Source organism: Ixodes scapularis, unplaced genomic scaffold (assembly GCF_016920785.2).
Source record: "Ixodes scapularis isolate PalLabHiFi unplaced genomic scaffold, ASM1692078v2 PGA_scaffold1__304_contigs__length_218370807, whole genome shotgun sequence".
NCBI classification, from domain to species: Eukaryota; Metazoa; Arthropoda; class Arachnida; order Ixodida; family Ixodidae; genus Ixodes; species Ixodes scapularis.
In genome coordinates this window covers 109,137,135-109,164,669 of record NW_024609846.1, presented here as the reverse complement: position 1 = coordinate 109,164,669, position 27,535 = coordinate 109,137,135, and the positions used below count along the sequence as shown (strand labels likewise).

Sequence of the window (27,535 nt, the reverse complement as noted above, 5' to 3'; positions counted from 1 at the left end):
CTTCAATGTTTTACGAATAAAAACACAGAATAATGAAATGTAACGATTAATCCTTTTATGAACATAATTCACTGTGTCCACCTACTGATATAAAAAAAAAACGACCACTCCCCTCTTTTAGTTGCAGCTATTCACTTTAGCAGCTATTTTTGTGATCGTTTGCTTAAATTTGTGGGGCTCTGTATAACCTCGACATTCTAATATATTATCTGGTTCAGAATAGGATACAATACTGCTCTCACAAAGTGTTTAGTCCACAACTAAGAGGGAGAGGGGCAAAATTAAGTGCTTCATTTCTTCATGCAATTAATTTTACACTATCTCATCTTAAGAAAGCAATCGGTGAATTCCCTCCCACCATATTAAATGAGAGATTAAAGACCGTGCGCAATTCAGGAACAGGGAATACTCAAACACCGGCGCGTAGACTTGAAGAACATAGTCCCGGCACATTTACTACACTTGAGAGGTTCGGCTGATGATAATACATGCACGAAAAATGACGAATGTCATGGCGTTGCGCTTTTGCATTGCTTGATTAGCCTTTTCGCCTCGTGGCGATTGCTTCTCTCGAACTTAAGGTGAGACGAAAGACAGTCACATCCCTTGTTTGGATGCTTTGGCAAGCCGATTTGCTGTACCCGGGATATTTGGCAATATAACAGTCATGAGATATGGATTTACAATTTAACTTCAATTGGATGGTTCCTACGAGTACTAGTGGGAGCGACACTACACTATTGAAAATTCCATCAAGATACGTAATTTGGGACACTGACTGCCAGTCAGCAGCCTTGATGGAACGTGATGGACCATCAGACGTCATCTGATGGTTCATTAGATGACGTCTGACTGCGACTGCCAAGTAATTTTCATCAACAAGGGCAGCATTTATATAAGAGTAAAGCTATACGCACTCATAAATATCGCCAAATGCCTCGATAAAACAAAATGTTCGAGAAAGAAAAAGAAAAAAAAAAGCAGGACCACCGCGGATCGAACACTTGCGTACGAATCGGACACCTTAACCCCTGTGCTGCGCCGTTGGTTAGAAAACTCGATTTCACCATTCTTTTTATACGAGATGCTTCGGTTGCAAATGCAGTTAAGACTTTAGAATGTTATACAAAGCACTCTTACATCACTCGCCGTACTTCAGTTCTACTCACCGGCCATGTAGAGTACTTTCGCGCCGTAGAACGATCCTTTTGTTCGTGCGTCTCCGGCCCAGTAGACCTGGTACACCTTGTCGTCTTCAACTACACCTCTGAAGTCTCTTACATCGTCGGAACTCACAACTGGCTGTGTCTTGTCGAGTAAAAATTCTACTAAAACATGAAACACTGTAGAGCGAGCGCAGGATCGACAGGTTGGAGCAAGCGGGCAAACAAAACGAGTCGAGAGCGATCGTTCATGAAAGCTCGGCGAAGCCTCTATGGGCGAAGCGAAGTGGCGTTTTCGGTGTTTCGGCGGGCTTCTGATCAAGGTTGTCCGTCGGCTGCGTGTCATATCTCTTACATCAGCGGTTTTATGGGTTCACGTCCCGAAATCGTTTTCTTGTGCATAGATTATTTTTCGTATTCATAGATTTGACGGAATAGTGGTTCCGAACGAACTTTACGTTCTTCGACCGTACGTCTGTCTGCACGTCAAAGCTTTTTGACGTACAGTCAGAGCCAATCGATGTACAATCAGAATCGCCACCAAGACATCTTGATGGAATTTCGCGGCGGCCGACTGCCACCGGGAAACCATCAGAAAGCCGACAAGTGGAGTCTGACTGGAGTTTGACTGTCGGTCAGAGTAACTTGTCGGCCAATCAGACATGTTTGACGTACAGACAGGCACAGTCAGCGGTCCACTAGAAAACATTGACTGCCAAACAGGGTTACATTGATGGATTTTTCCTTCGGGTAGTCACAACATTAGTTTCTTAATTTATTTTTGAATTTATTTATTTCAAATACTCCTTAAGGTAAGTGTATTGTAGATCGAAAGCGATAAAAAAGTAACCATAAAGCGCACATATTGCTGAACATATTTTCAAACAAGGCAATATCAGTGATGTTACCAGTCAAAGCGTGAAGCTGTTGACAGTCTACCGATGTTTCGGGCATAAAATTGAAATAACTTCGTTCTAAAACGTTTTACACCAAGCGTATAGCTATGGCATAGCATCGATCAATAATTGTTGCTTAAAATTGATACAGAAATATGCCGACGAGTTCATAGTAGACCAATTATTATTTTGGTCAATTGCCTGAAAGCAGAGAAGAACAGATCAGCCGTCACTGTATCTCATTATGGCAGCCCCGAATAGGGCAAATCAAGCTCAGTAAGGATTAACGAGGACGCTACGTCTATTGCACGGGGCGAGAGGAGCACCACATAAAAGTGTAACACGAGCTTGCCGCGGGCTGTATTTATTTCCAAAGCCAATTCGCCCACTCCCAGGTAAAGAAACTGGCCTTTCGTAGATACCCCTTCAGTATTGTCATCGTCAGCACCGGGATGTTAAACGGAGACAACCCGCCATTGGAGAAACCAAAAGCCGCTCTCAAAGCAGCAAATTCGAAGTAGCGTGGATCATTGTTGTAGGGTAACCAGAAATTATTGAGAAGTGGGAAAGAAGGTTAAATCGCTCGCCACCAGATGGCAGGATCAAGCAGAGTAATTGCAAGTAGCTAGGCTAGGTGGTGCTAGGTACCACCCAATTCATGTGCTAAAAAAATATTTTTATTTTTTCACGCCATCATTGCGCTTTGAGCCCTTCGGGCACCTTTGTTCTACACAGTGTTGGATATATTGCGCACACTACAAGCATCAGTTTAACATATGCATTGAGCGCATGCTCAATGTACGTCTGTATTTGAAGCGCATACATCCACTCCACATAATAACGTCAATACAACATGACACTCACCCAATAACTACTTCCGGGCTCTTCATTTTTAGAGCGCAGCTCTTAGGGGCCCGTTCCCGGCTTGAGCGGCGTCGGCGTCGCCGTCGGCGTCAGCGTAACTAAGGTCATCCCAAGGTCACGTGGCCCCCAAGGTCCCGTGACCCCCAAGGTCACGTGACCCCTCCCCCAGGGCCACGTGACCCCCAAGGTCACGTGACGCCCGCCGAGGTCACGTGACCTCCCCGATGACATCGTCACTGATGACGTCACCGGCATCCGCATCGTCATCGTCATCATCACTGATGACGTCATCAGTGACGTCACTGATGACCTCACCGGCATCCGCATCGTCATAGTCATCATCACTGATGACGTCATCAGTGACGTCACTGATGACGTCACCGGCATCCGCATCGTCATCGTCATCATCATAAATGACGTCATCGGTGACGTCACTAATGACGTCACCGACATCCGCATCGTCATCGTCGTCATCGCTGATGACGTCATCGGAGTCCGCATCGTCATCGTCACTGATGACGTCATCAGTGAGGTCACTGATGACATCATCGGCATCGTCACGTGACCCCCCCCAGGTCACTTCACCCCCCCCCCCCCCAGTACCCTTCGCTCCTCCTCCTCAAGAGCTGCGCTCTAATTCGGTGTTACAGGGAGTTGTAAATGGCTTTCACTTTTTTTTTAATTTTTATACTCGTCGTATGGAAGGTACGGAATTTCTCGGTGGCCACCGTAGCAATGGTCAATATTCCCAGCATATTGATTTTAACAGGGGAGCTGTTAAGGGCTAGGTTCCCCAGGATCGTGTCCGGTACCAAACAAATTTCACAAAACTACACAAAACTCTGTACAGTTACCGACATCTATGAGCAATGGTGGCAGCCAGACAACCAGTCTGGTTACCGCCGTCGCTCATAGGTTGCGGCAACCTTTCTAGCTATCATAGAAGAGTGGATAGTTGGGTAAGTTGTTGGGAATTCATCGTAGGAAACGGCGCGAAAAGCAGACGAAGACTAAGAAGAAGCACACGTGACATGCGCAGAGCTCCTCCCATGTGTTTATTCCTCGTCCTCGTCTGTTTTGCACACTGTTTTCTACGTTCTTGTCACTTGCTATTTGGACTCACGATGGGTCGGCCGCGTGCCCTTTCTTCGGGGAAAGAAGACCGGGTGCGGAAGGAGCGGCGACGTACGCAGCAGCGCGAGTGGGTCCGCAACCGCCGCGAAGCCGCTGTTGCCTCGGGTTCCACTGTTTCAAACGCTTCAGATTCTCTTGCGAAAGAAGAGAACATCACTCGCCTCGAAAGCCGCCGCAGAGAACAGAAGCTACAGCTCCTCTGCTCTTCCTTCTTCACCAGAATAGAAAGGCTAAAAGTTTTTTTTTGTCAGTAATGTCATAATTCTGAGATTCTATTGAGTTTCTCATGGGATGAAACTCTTTTTAAAAAGTAAACCCTCATACCGCAAATATTTGAAAGCAAATAAAACAAGCCGCTCCAATCCGGTTCCAAGCCGTGTGGCTGGTTCCCCGCACGGCATGTCGTAGCCAATTTTTCTACTGCATTATTTAGTTCTTTATTTGTGTTGTTCCCGTGCGGCTGCAGTCGTCGTCTTGAATTAACCCCTCTAGAGAAGGTATTCACTCAGCTGCAAGCGATGCTTTACGGACAGAAAAATCGCTTTCGATCAACTTGAATGCAGTCAAAGCCACGACTTGCTGTGGGTATTAAGTGTACGGAGCTACGCTGTGGTGAGATCAAAAACTTCTATCGCTCATCCCAGCGCTCCACGGGGAAGGCAGTTTTTCCAGGAACCACATTATATTTAAAGGGACACTAACACCCCCCAAAAAGTTTTTTTCATTTTTTGCCAGGCGCTTCATTGTGGTATCGGAGGACTACCCACTTAATATTTTGCAACAGAGTAGCGTATTTTTTTTAATAAAGCCAAAAGACGCAACTGCTCGAAACCGAAACCGAAACCCGACGGGGGTCGGAGAAGTGGAGAGAAGAGAGCGAGTGGCGGAAGTCACGTGGCTACACCCGACCGTGCGTTTTTTTTTCTCCTCTCCGTAGCAGACGACACGACATGCGGCGTACGGGAACTGTTTGCCGTGCGATTCTTTTGCAGTTATGTTTGTTCTGCTCGTTGTTCTGTACTCCAAGATGAGTTGTTTTGTACATTGAGGAGTTGGAGATGAGTAGTGAGTCCCCGCGGTGAATTTCCATGATCGGCTCCGAAAAGAATACACCCAATATGTTGCGTGAAGAGCTGGCTCACATGTCCTGCGTCCGAAAAAAAAGGGGCATTGTGTGAAAGAGTTTCCGAAAGATCAGCGGGATCGGGACCAATGGCTGGCTGCAATTCCTCGGAAAGCGGATGCTACCTGATTTATATGCTCCTTGCATTTTGTGGAAAGTGATTGAGTTCCCAGGCGTCAAAAAGGAAATCCCATATCATTTAATTCAGCGAAGTGTCGTCCACAACATTTGTTTGTTATGTTTTTGTTTGTTTCTTCAGTGATAATTGTAAAAAAAAAAAAAAAGATATGTAAACATCCGAAAATGTTTGGAAAAAAAAGAGGTTCCACGGGGGGATCGAACCCGGTCCTACCGCGAAAAAAGCGGACGTCTTTTCCACAGAGCTACTGGGGCAACTCTCTACTGGTGGATCTCTTTCCTTAGTAATAATTCAGCATGTAAACTAAGTTGGAAAGTTTGATGCCGATTTTCTTCTACCACAAGCACTTCCGGGTCGAAGTCGGAAAGCACCACGCATCGGCGACATTCCCACCTAGTAAAGAAATCGTACGCGTGCATATTCAACTCGAAGTAGACACGTGGTGCTTTACGTTTCCGCGAGCGATGTCTTCAGCTACGAGAAGGGAGCGACGGCTCGGCGACGTCTTCGTGCAAATCGGCTTGGTGCTCGGGCGTGCCGTACGGGATGAATACTAATCCTTTGATCAGTCCCGAATTCCTCTTTTAAAGGTAGACAGAATTCGCCGGTACCGCGAACAACAGTTCTGAAATAGAGGTCCCACGCCGTCCCCGCGAGTCCCACGATACGCGAAACGACGAACGCACACAATGCTTTCGGTTGTCTGTGGAACTTTTTTTTTTTTTTTTTTTTGCAATCAACGTATATGCAGCTTTTTAGAAGCCACAAAAAATGGGTTTCATATTTTTTTCTATTTTTAATATTGAGTGTGTGTCTTCAGTGACCCACGACTTTGATTAAATTTCGTGGTCGCATCGATACCTTAGAAAACGGCCCGTGACCGCGGAAAAGAGAGTGAGCGAGACTCGAACCGGCCAGTTCTTGATCGGCGGTTTCCGAGCGGAAAGAAACCGAATTTCGAGCCGAAAATTCTGTTCTGGGTAGTTGAGCTCTCACATGTCACGTACAACTAAAAACTTCGGCGAGCATAAATACCCTGTCAGTGTCCCTTTAAAAAAGAAAATAAAGAATAGCTTTTTTTTTCTGGGGGGCGGGGGGGGGGGGGCGATTTTACCAACCATATTTTCTGAATCCTAAATTTCCAAACTGTAAATAAACGTACTTTCCGTCACATTTCCATATTTTTCAGCCCTTTCCACAGAGCGGAATCGCTCTCGGGTTGGAGACAACACAACATTGGAGACGGCAGCCACATTAGCCGCGGTACGACAGGAGCTATGTTTCAGACCAGCGTTCCAGCATGACTATCCGCAGGTCAATACAGTGAAACGTAATCCCTCAAGGGGTGTTAAAGCTCGTTAATGTAAAGCGGAATGTCAACCTGCAACACACCGCCCCCTCTGATCACAGCCCGACCAGCGGCATCAATGCCCGACAGTTTACGTCATCCCATCTTGTTGTTACATTACTGATACGCGAACAAAGGGTCACATAGACGAGAATTCCAGTATTCTGTTCAAAACGCACAACACAGCAATCGCGATGTTGCTACTATGTTGCTGACACGCAGAAATACAGAACCGCCTTGACTGCCGGTTCGCACTCGGCATCGGAAAACTGAACTGAACTCAGCACAGGCTCAGTTCAGTTCCGTTTTCACTGTGCTTCACTGGCGCTGAAGCACAGTGAACTACCAACATTTATTAAACAACGAGCGCGATATGCTCGAAGAACGAATTTGAAAGAAGGAGAGGCGGTAGGGCGAAACCCTTAATTCGCCTCCCTGGAGAAGGAGAAAAACGCCTTGTTCCTCCCTTGTTCTCGTGTTCGCTTGAGGGCGCGTCAGTAGAATGGAGGAAAACGCGCCGTTCCTACCCTTTCCTCCTTTTTTTTCCCCCTTAGAGGGCGGGTACTAGAAATTAAAAATAATAGGGTTTTATATTTACCTGGGACATCTTAGGTACGTTTCCTGGTCTTTTCACAAAGCAACTACAATATTAACTCTAACAGACTACGTCATATATCTCGTTATATTTATCTACGTTAATGTATGTATTTCAGCGGCCGTTGTGAAGTATAATTAGGCTTGGTTTCGAAAAACTGCGGCCGCACGAGCTCTTAAATTTCGGGCGGTTCTATTGACTGGTTTCATAAGATAGCCAGATACCTCAGCCTAAAAAAAGCCTTCCTCAACTTACAGTAACTTGATAATATGATCGAGCGTAAGCGATGACTTTTCCCATATTGGCGAGTAAGTGCTGACGAAGTGAAAGAGCAATCACAAGAGGTTGCAAATTGTTGCGTCTTTTTCCAGATTATAATCGTTACCAAGCTTCCCAAACACTGATTCTTACCAATTACCTATGTGCAATTTGTTAGAAGCGTATATTTTCTGATATGCTTCTACCTGAAGGTCTAAATTCTGTTGTCAAATATAAGCAGAAATAATCACAAGGATTCCGGGCTACAATAAATTTGACTACTATTATGATGTTGTGATATCCTTGGCATCGCTCGATGTTACTAGTGCAATTGGGTCCATATGAAATTACCTGTGAAACTTGACATGTCTCTTTGTACCTCCCCTATCTTGTCTCTGGTCTCAGCCACCAAGGCGTACTCTTGCTCTATGAAATTATTATATTGTGGAACAAAGCACAAGAGGGTAATAGTCCGAAAGACTGCGGACGAGGAAAAACAACTTTCCTGTTTGTTTTTTTTATTGAAATTTCGCTCCATAGACACGTTTGGGAGAGCCGGCACGTTGCTGAAGGAATCAGTCTTGCTTTCTACGTGTTAGTGGCAATTTATTAGAACAACCCTTGATTTACTTACCACCTCCATGTTATATATTGCTGATCCTGTTGGTTTTACGCGGATAAACTAGTATATAAGTAATGACTTGAATTCACACGAAAACTGTCGATTATGATTTTCACATTGATCTGCTTTTGGCCAGCGTTTCGTTGATTTTGACTTGTGATCGATTGCTTCACTGCACTTTTAGGTAGTTTTTAGGTCTTTCAACTAAAGAAGGAGCATGTTTGGTCTTTACTCTAAAGTATACTGCTAAAGATCATCAATGAAGCCTCATTCGAAAAGTTCGTGTTTTAATTTTGGCTCCCCACGTCACGCTGATACACAACTAAACTTATAACCTTGCTTAAAATCGACATTCCATATTGTGTCTGGCGAGTGTTTTAGTGCCACCCACGAGAAATGAGGACTATAACGGCTTTATCAGTGTTCGGAAAGTGTTATACAACACTATACAAATGTAAGACCACCACGATAATGTAAGAGCACTACGATAAGAGCACCTTTTACATGGTAATACTTTCAAAGAGTAATTAAATAAAAACTTATTCACGTTGAGGGGAGCTCTTTTTCATATGCGAATAACAAACATATTTTGTGATCTTCAGAAAGCATGAAAAGGAGTACACCTTGGTCATCGAGGCAGAAGTACATGCTTCCTCATGCTCGGCAGCTGGTGGCAATCTGGGGATTCTACTTGATTTTGCTGTTAGCTGAACTCAGCGCTGCAAAATCAGTATTGGGTGAGTAATACATTCAGAGTATTCTTTGAAGCCTTTTGTATCGTATAATGTAAACAAAATCAGGCCTGTCAACCTCAAACGTGTTACGAGTAAACCTAAATAATTAAAAATATTAGTAACAAAATCATTCATATCTTATATCAACATGAATAATTCCATTTCCTTTCAAATTGTACCAGATTTGCCCCCAAAAAATATGTGTGAAACAGAAGCCTGCAAAGAAAGAGGTGAGAATGCTTAGATGCGACTGGCACCTATCGTCCATCGTCCGTCTTCGAACTGTTTCTAGTTCCTTAATGCATGACCAACTCGCCAAATTTTCAACAGTACAACGACGTAACTGACAATTTATTGGAGCAGCAGATCACGCGTTGGGTGCTTTATACAAAGTAGTGATGAAGTCACCTACGTGAAGCACTCGTAAAAGTACTTAGCGTTTGTGTGTGAACAATTTTCTGATTGATAGGACGTCCGTAATATATCAACATGCGTCCTAATTGAAAGTTATTTAGAATAACGCGCGCAGTTTAAGCTCACCTTAGCGCTAAATTTAGCGATTGCGTTAAGGTACACCACGCAAGACAATTTTAGAATAGCTTTTCCCCAACGCGACCAAAGCACCAAAATATCGTGTGCTTGCACCGCCTTTAAGACACAGTAACAATTTTTATTTCACACACAAAATAATGTAACTTGAGAAAAAAAAATTTTTTTGGTCCTGACCAACACTTTAGATTTGCTCAAGTATGAGAATGCGACGCGGGCGGTCGACAGGTCGTGTCCGCTTCCGTCGTCTCGGCAACTTTCTCCAACATTCACCACGTTCGAACACCTTACGTTTACCGAGAAACGTTCGAGCTGCAAGTGGCCAGCGATCGTTGCGCACCTTGCTGGGTCTTCCAAACCGTTCATAACGTGTTTTTTGTCCTGTCCCAAATGTTTTTTTTTTTGTTTGTTTGTTTTTTGCCATGTTAAGGCTGCGTACGTTTTAAGGCATCAGCAACTAAGATTAAACGTGTGGTAGTAAGGCCTCCAGATCTCCGGCGACGTTGATGTAGAGGTAGAGTTGACGCCACAGGAGGTGCACCGTTCTGGGCATCGCGTTCGGTGGAAAAATCCACTCCTCGTAGCTAGAAGGCCACTGGTCTTGCGGTATTTCTTTAAGAGCTCGTTGCCGGGCTTCGAAGTACATGGAACACTCCCATGCTAGGTGTTTTCTTGCTGATGGCAGAGCGCACCCTCGCCGCATGCCCCCGTCGAGTCGTGTCCATGACGTGCAGCTCCCGTAGTTGTACAATGTCGTCCTGTACTGAAAATTAGAGTCGAGAGGATACGGCCGACGTCGCGTTGAAGACGACCACCAAAGCGGCCACCACCGCAGTCCTGGGAGCCGTTATTTTCTAACTGTGCTCGTCTGGGCTTTAGCCAACTTCTCGCTTATCACGAATTCGCCTTTAGTCTAGCGTACATACACTTTGCGTACACACGAACTTTCCAAAAAAAAAAAAAATAACGTACGCTCGAATAGCGCCCGCAAAGTGCAAAACGCGGTTAGCGTTCGGCACTAGCGCAGTGCCGACGACGCGACTATCACGTCTTTGTAGACATAATATTTTCTCCTTCATTCACGCTTCAATAATTTAGTAGTCATGACTACATTAGCACGAGCGGAAACAAGAAGCTGGAGCAGCTGGAACAACTTAAGCTCGTATATGCTTTGAGGCTAGGATTAAAAAGCCCCTCTAACCACCAGTCAAACTCCCGTTTTTTTTATTTGTATTTTTTTATTTTGCCCGTAAGGGTTATTGAATCCAACAAATGAATATACCTGAAATCACTTCAGTTAAACTCGAAGTATTTTAGAAAAGCTAAGGTAGCCATCCAACTATATGTTACACATTGGAACTAAGTCTCAGTGCAGGAAACACATAGAACTCATAGCTGCAGATGGTTAAGCAAGAATGGGTCTAAGTACTCGTTGTGACCTTTTACTTCGCTACAAAATTTTCCGTTTGAAACGCATGCATGCATTCTTCGACTATGGTAACAAAAAAAAAAAAAAAGGCATGGTGCACATTTCATTGATAATTTCAGCACAGTAAGGCGGGTGTAGTTTATTAAAATTTCAAGTAAAATGCAAACAGGGGTATAAATAATGAAGTTTTTTGTTGTTTGACGTGACTTTTGTATATAGGGCTACCGCAGACCCGCTCGCAGTGCGTATCTTCAATTTGGAGGGCTTCGCTCTTGCCGACTAGGTATTTGTACTCTATAGCCTGTTGCAAGTTTAGAATAGCAGGACAAGCCACTCCCTGAAATGCTTTCTGCTCGCCATCATTTGTGGCTTCCTCTTCTTCAGCATCCGCTCTTCTAGAGTGGAAAGGAAGGGGGGGGGGGGAGCTTTCTAGAATGGTCTTTTAGCCTGCTACTTTCAACCTGCAAGATAACAGTGTGTTATACTGTGGTCGCTTAAATTGCAATGCAATTAATTCATTTCTAGAAAAGATACGATCAAATGAAGAAACTATTAAATGATGTCAAGACTTAATTATCTGCCCATTCCCTTTTTTCGGTGCGAAAAAACAGAAAGCTCCAAACTACAAATATTTTCGTTTTCGCCAATTATCACAAGAGGCTCGCAATATATAAAATGACGGCTAGATACACAAATTTCTCCAAAATGAATACCAGACCAAAGTTTTTAGTAATCGTTACTGAATCAAACTAAATAAACGATGAAACGACGTAACTTTGCACGGTTTAAAGTATACGAGAACCTACCTAATCTTTCTGAACTACACAAGTCAGAAATGTTCCCACATTTAATGTTCCAAATGTTTTAGAAATCTGTCATCCCTTTCACTAGATTCAGAAATCATCTATTAAAAGACTACTCCACCCCTTCATTCTCATCTAAGTAGGATAATGTCGCGCACTATAAGCTTGGCATCAGATTGTTTTTTAAAGAATGCTCTAAGGATGTACGATTGATGCTCGCGACGTACTTTAGGTTTTTTTTTTTTTTAATTAAAACTGATAGTCGACAACCTGCTGCCGAGAGCTACCATTCCCTGACGCAGTGCTCAGGAAGTTACTCTTGCTTAAAAGTAAAAAACGACGCAGAAGAAGGGGGAGGCACACGCGGTCTCTAACCAGTATAAGCTGTATTCTTGTGCTTTGTATGAGACTCCTTTTTTGCTGCTGGCGTCTCGAAGATTTGTTTCTGATTACCCATAGAAAACTCGACTAAAACTCGTTGACGAGGAAAGAAGACATGTGGATAAGCGTTTTTTTTTTTATTTTAATGTATTTACTTAATTAACTTCCTTGTCGCCGGGTATAAATAAATTTCTAATCAACCATTGCACCTAGGTGATTCTCTTTTATACCCTACTTTAGCTACTTGAATAACTTGAAACGTGTAATTGAGCACTTTTTAGAGCGCAGCTCTTAGGGGCCCGTTCCCGGCTTGAGCGGCGTCGCCGTCGGCGTCGGCGTAACCAAGGTCATCCCAAGGTCACGTGGTCCCCAAGGTCATCCCAAGGTCACGTGACCCCCAAGGTCACCCCAAGGTCACGTGACCCCCCCCGAGGTCACGTGACCCCCTTCCGGTCACGTGACACCCCCAGGTCACGTGACCACCCCCAGGGTCACGTGACCCCCCCGAGGTCACGTGACCTCCCCGATGACGTCATCGATGACGTCACCGGCATCCGCATCGTCATCGTCATCATCACTGATGACGTGATCAGTGACGTCACTGGTGACGTCATCAGTGATGATGACGATGACGATGCGGATGCCGGTGACGTCACTGATGACGTCATCAGTGATGATGACGATGACGATGTGGATGCCGGTGACGTCATCAGTGACGTCACTGATGACGTCATCAGTGATGATGACGATGACGATGCGGATGCCGGTGAGGTCATCAGTGACGTCACTGATGACGTCATCTGTGATGATGACGATGACGATGCGGATGCCGGTGACGTCATCAGTGACGATGACGTCATCGGGGAGGTCACGTGACCTCGGCGGGGGTCACGTGACCTGGGGGTGTCACGTGACTTCGGGGGGCATCCGCATCGTCATCGTCATCATCACAGATGACGTCATCGGAGTCCGCATCGTCATCGTCACTGATGACTCCCCAAGGTCACGTGACCCCCCCCCCCAGGTCACTTCACCCCCCAGTACCCTTCCCTCCTCCTCCTCAAGAGCTGCGCTCTAATTCGGTGTTACAGGGAGTTGTAAACGGCTTTCACTTTTTTTCTTTCGTCTATACATAAGTCAATAAATATGTTAATATCATAAAATAGTAATGTTGTCTGACACTTATAAGTGTAAGCTTTGAACAAAAATATTCACTGACGTTAATAATATTTTAATTTAAAGAGTTTAATTACTATACGAATTTTTAATAATTAATTACTAACAAAAAAGAAGCGCGTTCCTTGTATAGATTAGAAATACCACACATTCCGGGAGTCATATAGGTATTCCTTACGCTGTTTGCTGATGCCTTCTAAATTTTGTTTAGGTAATCAATAAAATCAGAATTGCATGGTCCCTTGCTCTTTATGTTACGAATAATGAGCAAGCACCCCTGAGGAGACCGCGCTATCTTAACAAGCCTACAGTTTAACTTTGGTGCCTCTGCTAAAGGGGTACTTAGGCATTTTCTTCGTAGTACTAGATTTGCCTTAAGTTTTCCTAAACATATCAGCAAACTTCGGCCCTGACCGTGTTTTTCGAAGTGAAAATTTCTACTGGAAGCAAGAAAAAAGTGACGTAGCTGGAAGGCAGAAATTCAGTCTTTGGACTGTAGACTTTTTTTCCAGCTGACTACAGGCTGTTTCATGGTGTCCAATGAATGCTTTGGAAGCTCGCGCCAGCACCCGCGCCGCAGCAGGAAGGGAATGCTCGGCATAGTCCATATTTACGCTGCCCTCTCGACCTGCAAGCCTGCCTTCCCCTTACGTCACGACATTAAAAAGCGCGGGAATATTTGAATGTTAGTTTTCGCATCATTTTTACTGACCGATTTCGCAAGAACTATTCTGAATTTCGCGATACCAAAGGCAGGTGATTCCGACAATATAGCTAGTTGGGGTAATTACAAAAATCGCCGGAGTACCCCTTTAAGATCAGAGAGTATCTCTACGTTCACCTCATGGTAACGCTCCGGTTGTTGTAAGTAGTAATGCCGTGGCTCAATATACGTGAAATATGGTTATATGATAACTATAATGCTTGTGAAAAACAGATTGCAAGAAATTAGGCACCAGACATAAGCATCGAATGACTGCTTAGAAAAGAAGATAAGACTCCCGGCGAAAATCCACCGCACCGTGAATGTGTCATTTCCAAACCACAAAAAGAGGAACAGAATCAAGGTCTGTAGCAACACAGTGGCGTTGGGTCAATTTATTCTAAAAAAACACATACTTTTTTACAAATTACGTAGTTTTCGCTTATATTTTCTTCCATAACATGAGCATTTAGAACGGTAGCGCTTGTTCGTAGTTGCAAAACGAAGCTAAAGGGCTACTCCCACGGGCATGTATAAGTTCGGAAGTTTGAGAATTCAACTTCCTAACCATTGCTGACGAAGATTAATGTTTGGGGATTGAGTGCACAATAAATATATTTATTATTCCAATCCGGGGGCTTTGGTCTTTTTCTATATAATAAAAGGTCGCCAATGAGGGGTGCGAAATAATTTTCAGATCAAGTGGGATCTTTTATATTTATTTATTTACAATGTGGTCGGCCTCCTATATCGCATCCAGGGGAAGACTGGGTGCGTTTAACGCTTAATAAAGTACCGCTGAAAGGAAGGTGTAAAAAATATTATAAATATTTAACACGATACAATTCACAGTACTAAGATGGGACGTATAAGACAAAAGCAAAAGTCAATATACTGCACAAAATTGTTCGTGAATGCTATTATAAAAAGGTGAAAACTTGGAGATCACGTTTAAGTGCGAACTATTCTATTTATTATATATATATATATATATATATATATATATATAGCGAAGTGAAAAACTCACGGTGAGAGACAACAAACAGCGGAAGTTGAATCGACAGCTTCGCCGAGAGACTCGGCTTCGTCAGGAGATAACTTGCAACTCATCTCCTGACGAAGCCGAGTCTCACGGCGAAAGTGTCGATTAATCTTCCGCTGTTTTTTGTCTCTATCCATCTCACCGTGAGTTTTTCACTTCGTTATATATACGCCTTCGCCCTCTTGGCTCCTATATGCCACCATGACCACTATATATTTATATATATATAGTGGTCATGTATATATATATATATAATATTAATAATAATAATAATAATATTTTTATTGCATGACAAGAAAAAAGGTACAGAATCAGGCCTGCCAAAGCCACATCGGGCTTGTCTGGCAGCGCCTGGCAGTCAGCGAAACGAAACTGCACAAATATAATCAGCAAAAAAATGAAACACAAACAAAACATAACATCCCTTAAACAGTATTAAAAACTAATACTTCTTAAGGCTTTTTTAAGCTTGTATTTTGTTTTTATATTATGAATTTCAGAAGGAAGTTTGTTGAAAATTGCTGGCACGTAATACTTACGAATTCGTTTTCCAAATTTTGTTGAGCATCGAGGTATACAATAAAGGTATTTGGGTCTAAGATAACGCGACGGAATGTACGGGGTTTTAAATTGGGCAGCCCAATAGTGCCTATGAACAATAGTTTCTATCAGAAGCGAGCTGAAGTTAGGAAAACCCAATATTTTAAATACATCGACATCATTCTCTAGACACAGGTCATATGAAATAGTTTTTAACAGAGAACGTAAAAGGCAGTTAATTCTATCTTGCCAGCGAAGAGCACAATGACCGTAAACAGTCACACCATACCGAAGCACACTATATACAAGGGCATGAACAACAACTTTCCGCACCGAAAGGGGCATAAAATATCGGATATTATACAATATACAACCTACTGCACGAAGTTTCTTACAAATATGAAAAAGATGAGAATTCCACGCTAGGTCGCTGTCAAAAAACACGCCAAGGTATTTCACAGAAGATGAATATTTTACAGGTATACAATCACAATGCAAACAATCTGTCGTATGCAACAATAAAGGATAAGTTAGAGAAACTTTCTTTAGAGGGTTGTGGAAACAAATGAGTTGAGTTTTAGAAGCATTAATTAAAATTAAATTAGCTGCAAACCAGTCCATAGCTTTAATAGCTGCAGACTGTAAAATAGAGATAACTTCTAAAGAGTTGGACGCTTTGGCTAACAGGACAGTATCATCGGCATACTGAAATAAAGAAATTGGCACAGCTTTATATAGGTCATTAACGTAAATATTAAATAAAAGCGGACTCAAGATTGAACCCTGTGGGACACCAGCTTTGATAAGAGAAAAGTCGCTTTGAAACTGTCCAACAGATACACACTGACGCCTATCTCGCAGAAAGTTCTCCAACAGGCGTAGGAAAGAACCCCGGAAACCTAACATTGAAAGCTTTGTCAGTAAAATACGGTGGCAAACCCCATCAAATGCCTTGCTAACGTCCAAAAAAAGCGCACAGGCCACTTGATTGTGCTCAAAAGATGAATTAACCTCATCAGAAAAATCTTCCAGGAGCATTTGGCACCTCGACCTTGTAAAAATCCGTACTGATAGGGTGAGAGAATATTGTGTTTATCTAAAAAGCTTGTCATGACTCCCCACTGATGTTTTTCTAATATCTTAGCAAGACAAGGTAAGATCGAAATTGGACGGTAATTTTCTACATTATTTCGCGCTCCACCCTTGAACAACGGAATGACCAGCGCAGTTTTCATCTTTAATGGGATGATGCCATTAGAGATCACATTATTCAAGAGAGAGAGCAAAACCGTTTTAATTATTTCGTAATTTCTGCGCAAATCATTAACTGAGATGCCGTCGATCCCAGGGGATTTGTTGGGTTTCAGACTAAAAAGCAGCGATTTAAGATCGTTTTCAGTAAGAAAAGGTAGGTAGGCCGAGCCCAATACACTGTCCTGTAATGTACAATAGTCTGCATGCTGCCTCTCGACCCCTGATACTTCAGAAAAAAACTTGTTGAAATCTTCGACTGCAGTCTGCCCATCAGTAGTAAAGTTTGAGAGAGCAGAACTATCTTTATTAGTAACATATGTCTTTGCACCACTAAGGCTATTAACAAGCGACCAAGTTTTCTTGATGTCAAAACGAGCGTCTCTAAATTTATTTCTAAAGTACTTTCGTTTAGTTAGACGAATCATAGCATTCACCTTGTTCCTAGATTGCTTGAAGTTCAACCGCAGCGAAACACAACCGGGAGATCGCTTTGAATGGGCCCAGAGCAAGTCTTTTTCTTTTATTGCTACGAAAATCTCGGACGACATCCATTTCTGGTCTTGTTTTCCGCTGCTTAATTTTTACCATACGAGTAGCCGCCCGTTTAAAAAGATTCATCTGAGCTACAAACTGCTCGTAAATATCACCTGGAGACACAGCTAGTAAAAAAGAATTCCAGTCATGCTCCGCTATAAGTTTATCAAAGAGCCTAGGCTCAACAATTGAAAATCCTTTCTCCGAGGTGATAGTAGTCGACGTTTGCGGTTGTGTTAACGAGCAACAAACAAAATAATGATCGGCAAGTTTAGTTTCTATGATCGCCGATTGTACTATAAAGTTCTGTGCTCGAACATTTATATGGTCGATACTGGATATCACCAGCTGTCCAGATAAGATTTCTTCACGCGTGGCTTTGTTGATTGTAGTTTTGATTCCCCATTTAGACAAGACGTCCAGATAGTCTGCAACCATAGTCATTGTAGGCCGAAGAATATTAATGTTTATATCGCCATTTATACATATTAGATGATCACATGACAGGGAAGACAAAGCTGAGTCAAGCTCAACTAAAAACAGCCGCCCGTTGCAACATGGGGGACGATAAATTGAAAAGAGAACAAGCGATAACGAAGGAACGCTTACGCGCAACACAACCACTTCCGCTTGGTTGAAAGGAAAAAAAAGCTCTGTCACAGACCAGATATCTTTAACAAACACAGCCACACCCCCTCCTCTTCCCATTGAACGGGTGTAAGAGAACAGCCGATAGCCTGGTATCGTGTATTTAGACAAACAATCCGAACCAACATTAATCTCAGTCAGTACAAAAACATAAAAAAAGTACAAAAGGGGATATTAAAGCAAGAAAATGATCCCAGTGTTTGCGTATACTACGAATGTTCACATGGGTAATACGGAACCCATTACTTCTAGTACCTGTAAAAAAACTGTTAACTTCCGTAAAGGAAGCACAAGTGCGAAAATCACAATCCATGCCTTAATTCTGTCGGGATCCAACGACGTCTCAGTTTATCAGACCAAGATCGAATTCGCAACTTATTCTAACAGAGGGGGCTTGTTCTTGCCGCTTTGCAAATATCTTCCCATTTCGGACCCACACGAACTTGAAGTTCTTTTCCTTTCCCCTTGTACGGGCCTTCCAAAACAAGTTTCGGTTTATCTGGGTTAGGTTCTCGTTGAAGTAAAGCTCAGGTAAGTCCTTACTTTGCGCGAGCGCGCGCAGCCTGCCACGTGCCCTCATCCATGTCTCTCGCACCGCCGCAGAAGAAAACTTAACTAAAACCGGGGCAATCTTGTCCTTTTTACCGGGAAGTCTGTGTACCGCAAGAACATGCAAGGTCTGGAAAGATGCGATTTCCAGCTTTGCCGCAAGATCGCAGACGTATTGTTGGAGATCTTCACCAACACTCTCCGGAATTCCATGGACCTCTAGATTAGGTAACCGGTTGTACTGCTCAGCCTCATTCAGGTCCAACTGCAGCCGGCCGATATGTGCAGCATGCTCAGATATTGTGTTTTTCAGCTCGGTCACCTCCGTCCTGAGGTCTTTTGTTTCCCTCTTATTTGTAGTCAACTCGGCAAGTAACTCGTTATATTGGCGAGAGGTAAATTCAAGAGAGCTTTTTAACTCCTCCACAGTCACTTTTAACTCTGCGAATGTAGTCTTCAAGGTCAGCAGGTCATCTACCTTTGCTGGAAGTGGAAGCAGACTGTCCACTTTGTCTCTAAGAGAGAGTAGCTGGTCCAGTTTTTCATGCACAGTAGAAAAATCTGCTGAAAAACTTGCATCCTCCGGCTGTTGGTAGTCCGCACTCGACATTGACGCGGCCACTCCCCCCCCCCAGCCCTACATGTCCGACAGCGCCACTTTCTACGCTTTTTTGACCCCATACCCGAAAACGTAGCCTCCGCCACACCCGAACAAGTGTTACCTATATGGTAAGGGAGCAAACATTCTGAACACGTCAGAAAACGACCATCGTCGGGCATTGACTGCAAGCACGCTAAGCACTCCTTTTCGGACATCATAAGCCGTGCATTCGCAAAAAAGAAAGAAATGCCAACAGTTGCAGCCGGTGGCAGATGTACAGGAATATACGGAAACGTAGAGCAAAATTAACGCTCACCTGTACAAAGAAGAATACAGTGTCATTCACTGCACTACAGTTCGCCACCGACTGCGAAGATGGTCGTGCTGCAACGTCCTTTATCTTCTGTCAGGGAGCCAGGAGAGCGCCGATCACCACGGAACCTTGCGGTGCGTAGTTGAAGCTGAAGCCCCGACTAGGGATTACTATCGATAGGGCCAGCCGTGCAGTTCCGTCGAACGTAGATTACAGATGGACGATCTTGGCTACCCGCTGAATCGCAGTTGCTTGGTGGATCGCAGCGTATCAGGAACTGTACAAAGAAGAATACAGTGTCATTCACTGCACTACAGTTCGCCACCGACTGCGAAGATGGTCGTGCTGCAACGTCCTTTATCTTCTGTCAGGGAGCCAGGAGAGCGCCGATCACCACGGAACCTTGCGGTGCGTAGTTGAAGCTGAAGCCCCGACTAGGGATTACTATCGATAGGGCCAGCCGTGCAGTTCCGTCGAACGTAGATTACAGATGGACGATCTTGGCTACCCGCTGAATCGCAGTTGCTTGGTGGATCGCAGCGTATCAGGAACTGTACAAAGAAGAATACAGTGTCATTCACTGCACTACAGTTCGCCACCGACTGCGAAGATGGTCGTGCTGCAACGTCCTTTATCTTCTGTCAGGGAGCCAGGAGAGCGCCGATCACCACGGAACCTTGCGGTGCGTAGTTGAAGCTGAAGCCCCGACTAGGGATTACTATCGATAGGGCCAGCCGTGCAGTTCCGTCGAACGTAGATTACAGATGGACGATCTTGGCTACCCGCTGAATCGCAGTTGCTTGGTGGATCGCAGCGTATCAGGAACTGTACAAAGAAGAATACAGTGTCATTCACTGCACTACAGTTCGCCACCGACTGCGAAGATGGTCGTGCTGCAACGTCCTTTATCTTCTGTCAGGGAGCCAGGAGAGCGCCGATCACCACGGAACCTTGCGGTGCGTAGTTGAAGCTGAAGCCCCGACTAGGGATTACTATCGATAGGGCCAGCCGTGCAGTTCCGTCGAACGTAGATTACAGATGGACGATCTTGGCTACCCGCTGAATCGCAGTTGCTTGGTGGATCGCAGCGTATCAGGAACTGTACAAAGAAGAATACAGTGTCATTCACTGCACTACAGTTCGCCACCGACTGCGAAGATGGTCGTGCTGCAACGTCCTTTATCTTCTGTCAGGGAGCCAGGAGAGCGCCGATCACCACGGAACCTTGCGGTGCGTAGTTGAAGCTGAAGCCCCGACTAGGGATTACTATCGATAGGGCCAGCCGTGCAGTTCCGTCGAACGTAGATTACAGATGGACGATCTTGGCTACCCGCTGAATCGCAGTTGCTTGGTGGATCGCAGCGTATCAGGAACTGTACAAAGAAGAATACAGTGTCATTCACTGCACTACAGTTCGCCACCGACTGTATAGATATATAGATATATATATGGGGCAGTGACATGGCACGTCATCTCAGCTTGCAAATGTCGGAAAGGGCCCGTCTTCCAAGATATATATATATATATATATATATATATCTTGGAAGACGGGCCCTTTCCGACATTTGCAAGCTGAGATGACGTGCCATGTCACTACCCCATGTCGGATATAGAGCGGACCTTAAATCAGCAACGGTTCTCGTCTACCAAGTTAAGTGAATTCGAAACTAAACAGCTGGTCAGAAATTGAGTCCGCCGAAGCTAGTGGCCGGGATGGTCTAATCGGTTAAGGCATCGCCCCGGACAGGTGAAGGTTGCGGGTTCAATCCCCGCTCCTGGCCCGATTTTTCGCCAGTTCTCTCTTCCTTTCTCTTTCCCTAACTTTAGTACAATAAATTCAATAATCACCTTCTCCCTTCTTCGTTCGCAATATTCATGGAAACACACGCCGCACTTGTCGATCCTCACTCATTCGCAATATATACACGGTGCAGCCTGTCCCTATAGAGAGGAGTGGTCCCCTAGATATCTTGGAAGATGGGCCCTTTCCGACATTTGCAGGCTGAGATGACGTGCCACGTCACTGCCGCATGTCGGAAATACCACGGGCCTTAAATCAGCAACGGTTGTTGTCTACCAAGTTAAGCGAATTCGAAACTAAACTGTACGCAGAGAGCTGGTCAGAAATTGTGTACGCCGAAACCAGTGGCCGGAATGGTCTAATCGTTTAAGGCGTCGCCCCGGACCGGCGAAGGTTGCGGGTTCAATCCCCGCTCCTCGCTCATTTTTTCGCCAGCTCTCTCTCCCTTTCCCTTTCCCTAACTTTATTGCAATAAATTCAATAATCATCTTCTCCCTCCTTCGTCCACAATATATATATATATAGTTATAAATATATATATGTATATAACTATATAGTTATATATAGTTATATATAACTATATAGTTATATATAACTATATAGTTATAGTATATAAAAGAAAAAATCCTTGGTGAAAACAGAAACAACGGGCAGTTCAATCATCTGCATATGTTCGCTTATATCCTCCTCGGAGGCGACGTACGATGGTGTGAAGTGTTCGTGTTGTATTTCAATGACGTGGCTCTTGATTCTCGCTGATGATGATGATGATACCGTGTCTCTAAAAGCTCATAAACAAAGAATACTACATGTAGACGGGACGAGACAGAACAGTAGGAGGATTCCTGGAGCAGAAACGAGCACGTACCACGTGACACCAAGCTTCGTACCGCGTTCCACGCGGCGGCGTGTGTTTCCAAAACACCTTCGATTGGATACATTTCGTTTCTTCTGCATTAATAAGACAGATAGGAAACGAGAGAAAGTCAAGGTGGAGTGGTGTTAAGGTTAGCACACCCGACCGGACATTGGGAGGCCCAGAGTTCAAATCCTGGCTCCGCCGTTACTTTGGCATTCAGGGGTTCCTGAAAACTTTATTTCTTTGATTAATTGGATTAAGTACGGTTCATCCATCTGATATGTTCGTTTATATATATATGGGTGGTTTCATCTCAAATCGTGCAGGCAAAAAGGGTCGAATTTTTAATTTCGATGAAAAAAATATATGTTATGGCGCCGTTTCTCAAACCGCAGTCGACACAAACCGCAAGTTCGTCGGATTTTTTGTTCCCGACTTATGAATTTTTAAAGAGGCCGCGGCGAAAAGCAGTGTTTTTCACACCCATCGTGGGTCGGATGTTTCGCTTGATCTCCCGCCATGGATTTTCAGTCCACGTTATATTAACTTTTTTCAAGCACTCTGTGGACACGTTTAAAAGGCTCCAATACAATGAAATAATTTTAGGCCTTTTGCTTTTTTTCTGTAAAAATGTCAAAAACGCCTCCTCGGTCAATTGTTGACAAAATTTGACAATTAATTACTGGCGATCTACTTGGGTTACACCGATATTTGTTATGTCCACGGAGAGCCCAAAACACGCTTTTTTATATTTATTATAAAATTCCCTGGCTGTATAAACTATCCTTTGCGGTACGTTTACGTTAATATTATGCAAAAACCAAAAAGTACCATTATTGAAATTGATTTTCTCAAAAAAACCATTTTTTATTTTTTTTATTTTTTGTTCAAATGTAGATATGATAGTTGTCTACACGAAAATCAAGCCTAGAAAGTGTATATTTTGTTTGTATGTTCTACATTTACTGATCAATATCGTACAAAAACGTGTTTTTACGGCTCGAAATGGACTTGCGAATTGCGCGTCTTCACAAGCTTGGAAATAGTTTTTTCTTTTTTTCAACGTTCCCACATAAAAATGAAATACAGTATTTCCACCCTAATATATTTATTGATTATTTAAATTTTATTATAGGCGGCAAGCTACATCGGAGGAGTTCCAAAAAGAGAAAGCAACACTTCTCAACAGACCAGCAGGTGTCGTAAATTTTTAACGTGTAGGAGTCGGCAGACGTCTTATTGAATCGGGGCCCTCATTGGCCTGCATGAACGTCCCGCCCTTTCGGAGCCAGCAGATGACCACGACCTTTCGCGCTCGTTGTGTTAGATGGGACGGCCCGTGAGAGTAAAGCGAGCAGCGCACCCTGTGTCACGAGGAGTGAAATTGTACGATTGTGTCGTTGACGCGGCGAACAGTCACAGCCACCCAGGAGGAGTCTGTCAGAGTATTGCACAAGGGAAAGCAAAGGAATCGTTGCCTTAAAGGATGAGGACACCACGGCCTTACAATGTCGACGGTCAACAACTGTTCTGCCAGCCAAAACAACGCCGCGTGCGCGCTAAAACCGGCGGCGCGGGACAGAAATCCCGCAGACGCACACACGAAGATGGGCCGGTTTCGTTAAGGATGTGGGGAAATTTGAAACCAGCCATCCGTGCATGCGTGAAACGATGCCGCCTGTTTGCCCTAGCTTCGAGCGCCCTATCCTTACCTTGAAACGACCGTGCTTTCTCTCTCTCTCTCCGGGGAGATCCGATAGCACCGAAGGGTTATCTATTAAACTTGAGGAAGAAAACGAGAAGGAAGTGTTTAAGTTTAATTATCCCCACCAACCCGCTCGTTCTGTCCTTATAAAGGGTTATTTCTTTTGGAAACAGCAAAGCCCGGAGACTGACAATGAAACGAGCGTGTGTGTAAATATACTTGTGTTTGTATTGTGCCCGGAGACTAGTTGGGTCGAAGTCAGCCTCCTTGTCAACTATAACCGTTTGTGAAGAGTGGGCTTCTCCCGAGATGAAACGTTAGCGCCGGCTGACCTGCTCTTTTGAAAAAGGGAAGGGGAAAGAGAAAGTTTGAGTAACTGCAGAAACTACCTCGAAAGCGTCTCTCCCGATATGAAGCTTGAAGCACAGTCTCGGTTACCTTCTCGCGCATCGCCTGCTCGAATCTATTCTTCACTTTCTTTCGTACAGCCACTGTTCCGCACAGCCGTCGTGGATGTGCTTAATAGAGGGAGGAACAGATTCGAGCATCATCTGGACGCCGTCATCCTGCCATACTTCAATGTCGTGGGGCCGACTCGTGTGTGTTTCTTCGCCCCGCTGAACTTTGTTTCTCGGGTGCGGTTTTTCCTGAACGTTTTTTTTTTTTTTTTTACAATGTTTTCTTGCTAACTGTTTGTTAGCACTGTTCAGTTGTTGGGTTTATTTCGTCATGGCGTAGCGGCCTGGCGGTGATGTAGAGAGCGTGTTCGCACGCATTTAGTTGCGTCCCGTTTAGGGAGTGCCCGGGGGAGTTGGTTTTTGTTCTTGCCATGTGCGGCTGAGTTTTCCTGTCTTTATTAAATTATTGATTTTTTTTTGTTTTACCTTTACGTGCCGTCGACTTCTTTGTCTGACTCTCCACCAGGCGTGGACCTATCGCCTTGCCACCGCTCGAACCTAAATACTTTATTTATTTTTTTAACGCAATTTTCGTTAAGATCGGAGTTGGGCAATTTAATTCCTATTTATTTATTTTTATTTCCTACCCCTCTCCATGACACACTCTCTGTGTGTTTCGGACCGTTCCTGTGTCACCACTTTCGTGTATTACGGAAGTGAAAGGACATTCCCTGGTGACCTGTGCGATGTGCGGTGAACAAGCCCCAGCGTTTGTTTTCGTAAAGAATTGTATATAATATATCGACAATGTGGTGACTTTCTTTGTCTTAGTAAAATGACAGCTAATAGCTAGTCGTGCTAGTTTACTTTCAAAGGTTTATAAATCGAAACAATACAACGTCTGTGCCTTTTGGTTATTGAAAGTCTACTAGGCCTGCTGATTTGGTTAGATATGTATCACATGGTTCCCGCTCTTATCAAAGCATACATAAATATTCAATACCACAAAATCCGTTTATAATTGATTACAAAATGCAGAAGAAAATTCAAGAAAACTTTTTCACAATTCATAGAGACGCATAGGTCGCTATGTCTAACTTAGGTCTTGCAAAACAAAGACGTCTTTTTCCGATATTGAGGCCTAAATATAAAACATGCAAACAAAATATACACTTTCTAGGCTTGATTTTCGTGTAGACAACTATCATATCTACATTTGAACAAAAAATAAAAAAAATAAAAAATGGGTTTTTTGAGAAAATCAATTTCAAATATGGTACTTTTTGGTGTTTGCATAATATTAACGTAAACGTACCGCAAATGATATTTTATACAGCCAAGGCATTTTAAAATAAATATAAAGAGCATGTTTTGGGCTCTCCGTGGACATAAAATATATCGGTGTAACCCAAGTAGATCGCCAGTAATTAATTGTCAAAGTTCGTCAACAATTGACCGAGGAGGCGTTTTTGACATTTTTACAGAAAAAAAGCAAAAGGCCTAAAATTATTTCATGGTATTGGAGCCTTTTAAACGTGTCCACAGAGTGCTTGAACAAAGTTAATATAATGTGGACTGAAAATCCATGGCGGGAGATCAAGCGAAACATCCGACCCACGACGGGTGTGAAAAACACTGCTTTTCGCCGCGGCCTCTTTAAAAATTCATAAGTCGAGAACAAAAAATCCGACGAACTTGCGGTTTGTGTCGACTGCGGTTTGAGAAACGGCGCCATAACATATATTTTTTTCATCGAAATTAAAAATTCGACCCTTTTTGCCTGCACGATTTGAGATGAAACCACCCATATATATAAGAAGGGAGGTGATTATTGAATTTATTGCATTACAGTTAGGGAAAGGTTAGGGGCATATATATCTGTCTATATATATGCCCGTTCCTTTATATATATATTATATAATATATACATATTTTATGTATATATTGTATATATAATTTTGTATACGTAAATATGTACAAATTTGACGGGTTTTTAAGTTTCGGCTTGCTATCGGAGCGCATCTGGGCCCTGGCGGCACCGCGCCCTGTGGAATGATAGTGAAACCAGCCTCTGCTGCGTCGCGCGACGACAGCGCAGCAGAGGTTGGTTGCACTATCTCTCCACGGGGCGCGGTACCGCCTGGGCCCAGATGCGCTCCAATAACAAACCGAAACTTAAAAACCCGTCAAATTTGTGCGGTTTTTCACAAAGCCGTAAAATGTTTCGCGTGCATTCTAACTTTCTGCAATTTGTTGATTTTGTGTTTTTCGACGATGCTGAGCCATTTTATAATTGAAACCATGGCATGAAACACATTATTAAAAAGTTAATTACGCAAAAAAATAATAACTTAATCATGTCGGACTTTAATAATTTTTCTAAATGAGCCCCTGGCCCAGGACCAAAGCTTTTTTTCGTTGCCGTGATTAGTTTTCGCAGGAGTGATTTGGCCTGAGTTTTCTGAAACACCCTGTATATATATATATATATGTATAAGATATCGCCTAATAAGTTATATATATATATAACTTATTAGACGATATCTTATATCTTATTATCGTATCGAATGTTAATATCTTATTCTATATATATGAGGAAGTAACAAATGATGTTTTGCTTTGTCACATATTAGGCCTTTATCATGCTTGCTGCCCGCCTGTCTCTCGGTTGAACATTGCCCCTGAATAAATAAAGAAATTAAGGCCGTGATGTTTGAATGTTTGCACAAGTGAAAGGTGAAACCCCACCTGCCGTACCTATTAAGTACAGTTCATTCTGCCTTCTTCTAAAAGGATAGTTTTATATAATTTATTCTGTTTGTTTCTTTTCTGAGTGCATATTAAACTACTGGCGTTACTACTGCCTTGTTTACTGTTAATTTCGCTTTGTAAACTAATATTTTCATCATAAAAAGTGGTTGTTGTGCTCAAGGTATTTGTGGATTATGTCAGGATCGCACGTGGGGTTGGAATTAGTGAAAATCAGAGGCGTTGGGTTCGGGAGAAGGTGAACGGGAAGGGTGGTGACGGTGGAGGTGTGGGGAGAAGAGCGATAGTTTTATTTTATCCCTCTATATTGTTTATACGTTTTTTTTTCTCAAATGAAGTGATTTGTTCCCCCCCCCCCCCCCTTTCTCGCCCCGCCCTCCGAAGTCACTCACAGTTCGCAAGGAAACGTTAAGAATTGAATACGTAAAAAGTATATTCCGTTATGTTTGTTACCTTTTGGTTATCTTAATTGATTACCTCGTGCTGTGTTTCTCTCGTTAGTGACGTAATTATGTAGCATAATACTTGTTGTTCTGCTATAGATCAGGGTGCAGACCAAGTGCACCCCATAAAGGAGTTTTGTGTTCCTTTTATTACCGCAGTTT

At 43.5% G+C, this 27,535-nt stretch overlaps 1 protein-coding gene across 1 annotated transcript in view; it reads left to right on the top strand.

Annotated features, from left to right (window-relative positions):
* Nucleotides 1-27,535, top strand: part of LOC120837655 (neprilysin-4-like) — a 188,213-nt gene that overhangs the window by 2,955 nt on the left and 157,723 nt on the right. Inside the window, exons 2-3 of the mRNA XM_042290885.1 lie at nt 8,745-8,879; nt 9,059-9,106. Of these exons, the coding sequence (XP_042146819.1) occupies nt 8,750-8,879; nt 9,059-9,106 (178 nt within the window). The 5' untranslated portion in view covers nt 8,745-8,749. The remainder of the gene's footprint in view (nt 1-8,744; nt 8,880-9,058; nt 9,107-27,535) is intronic.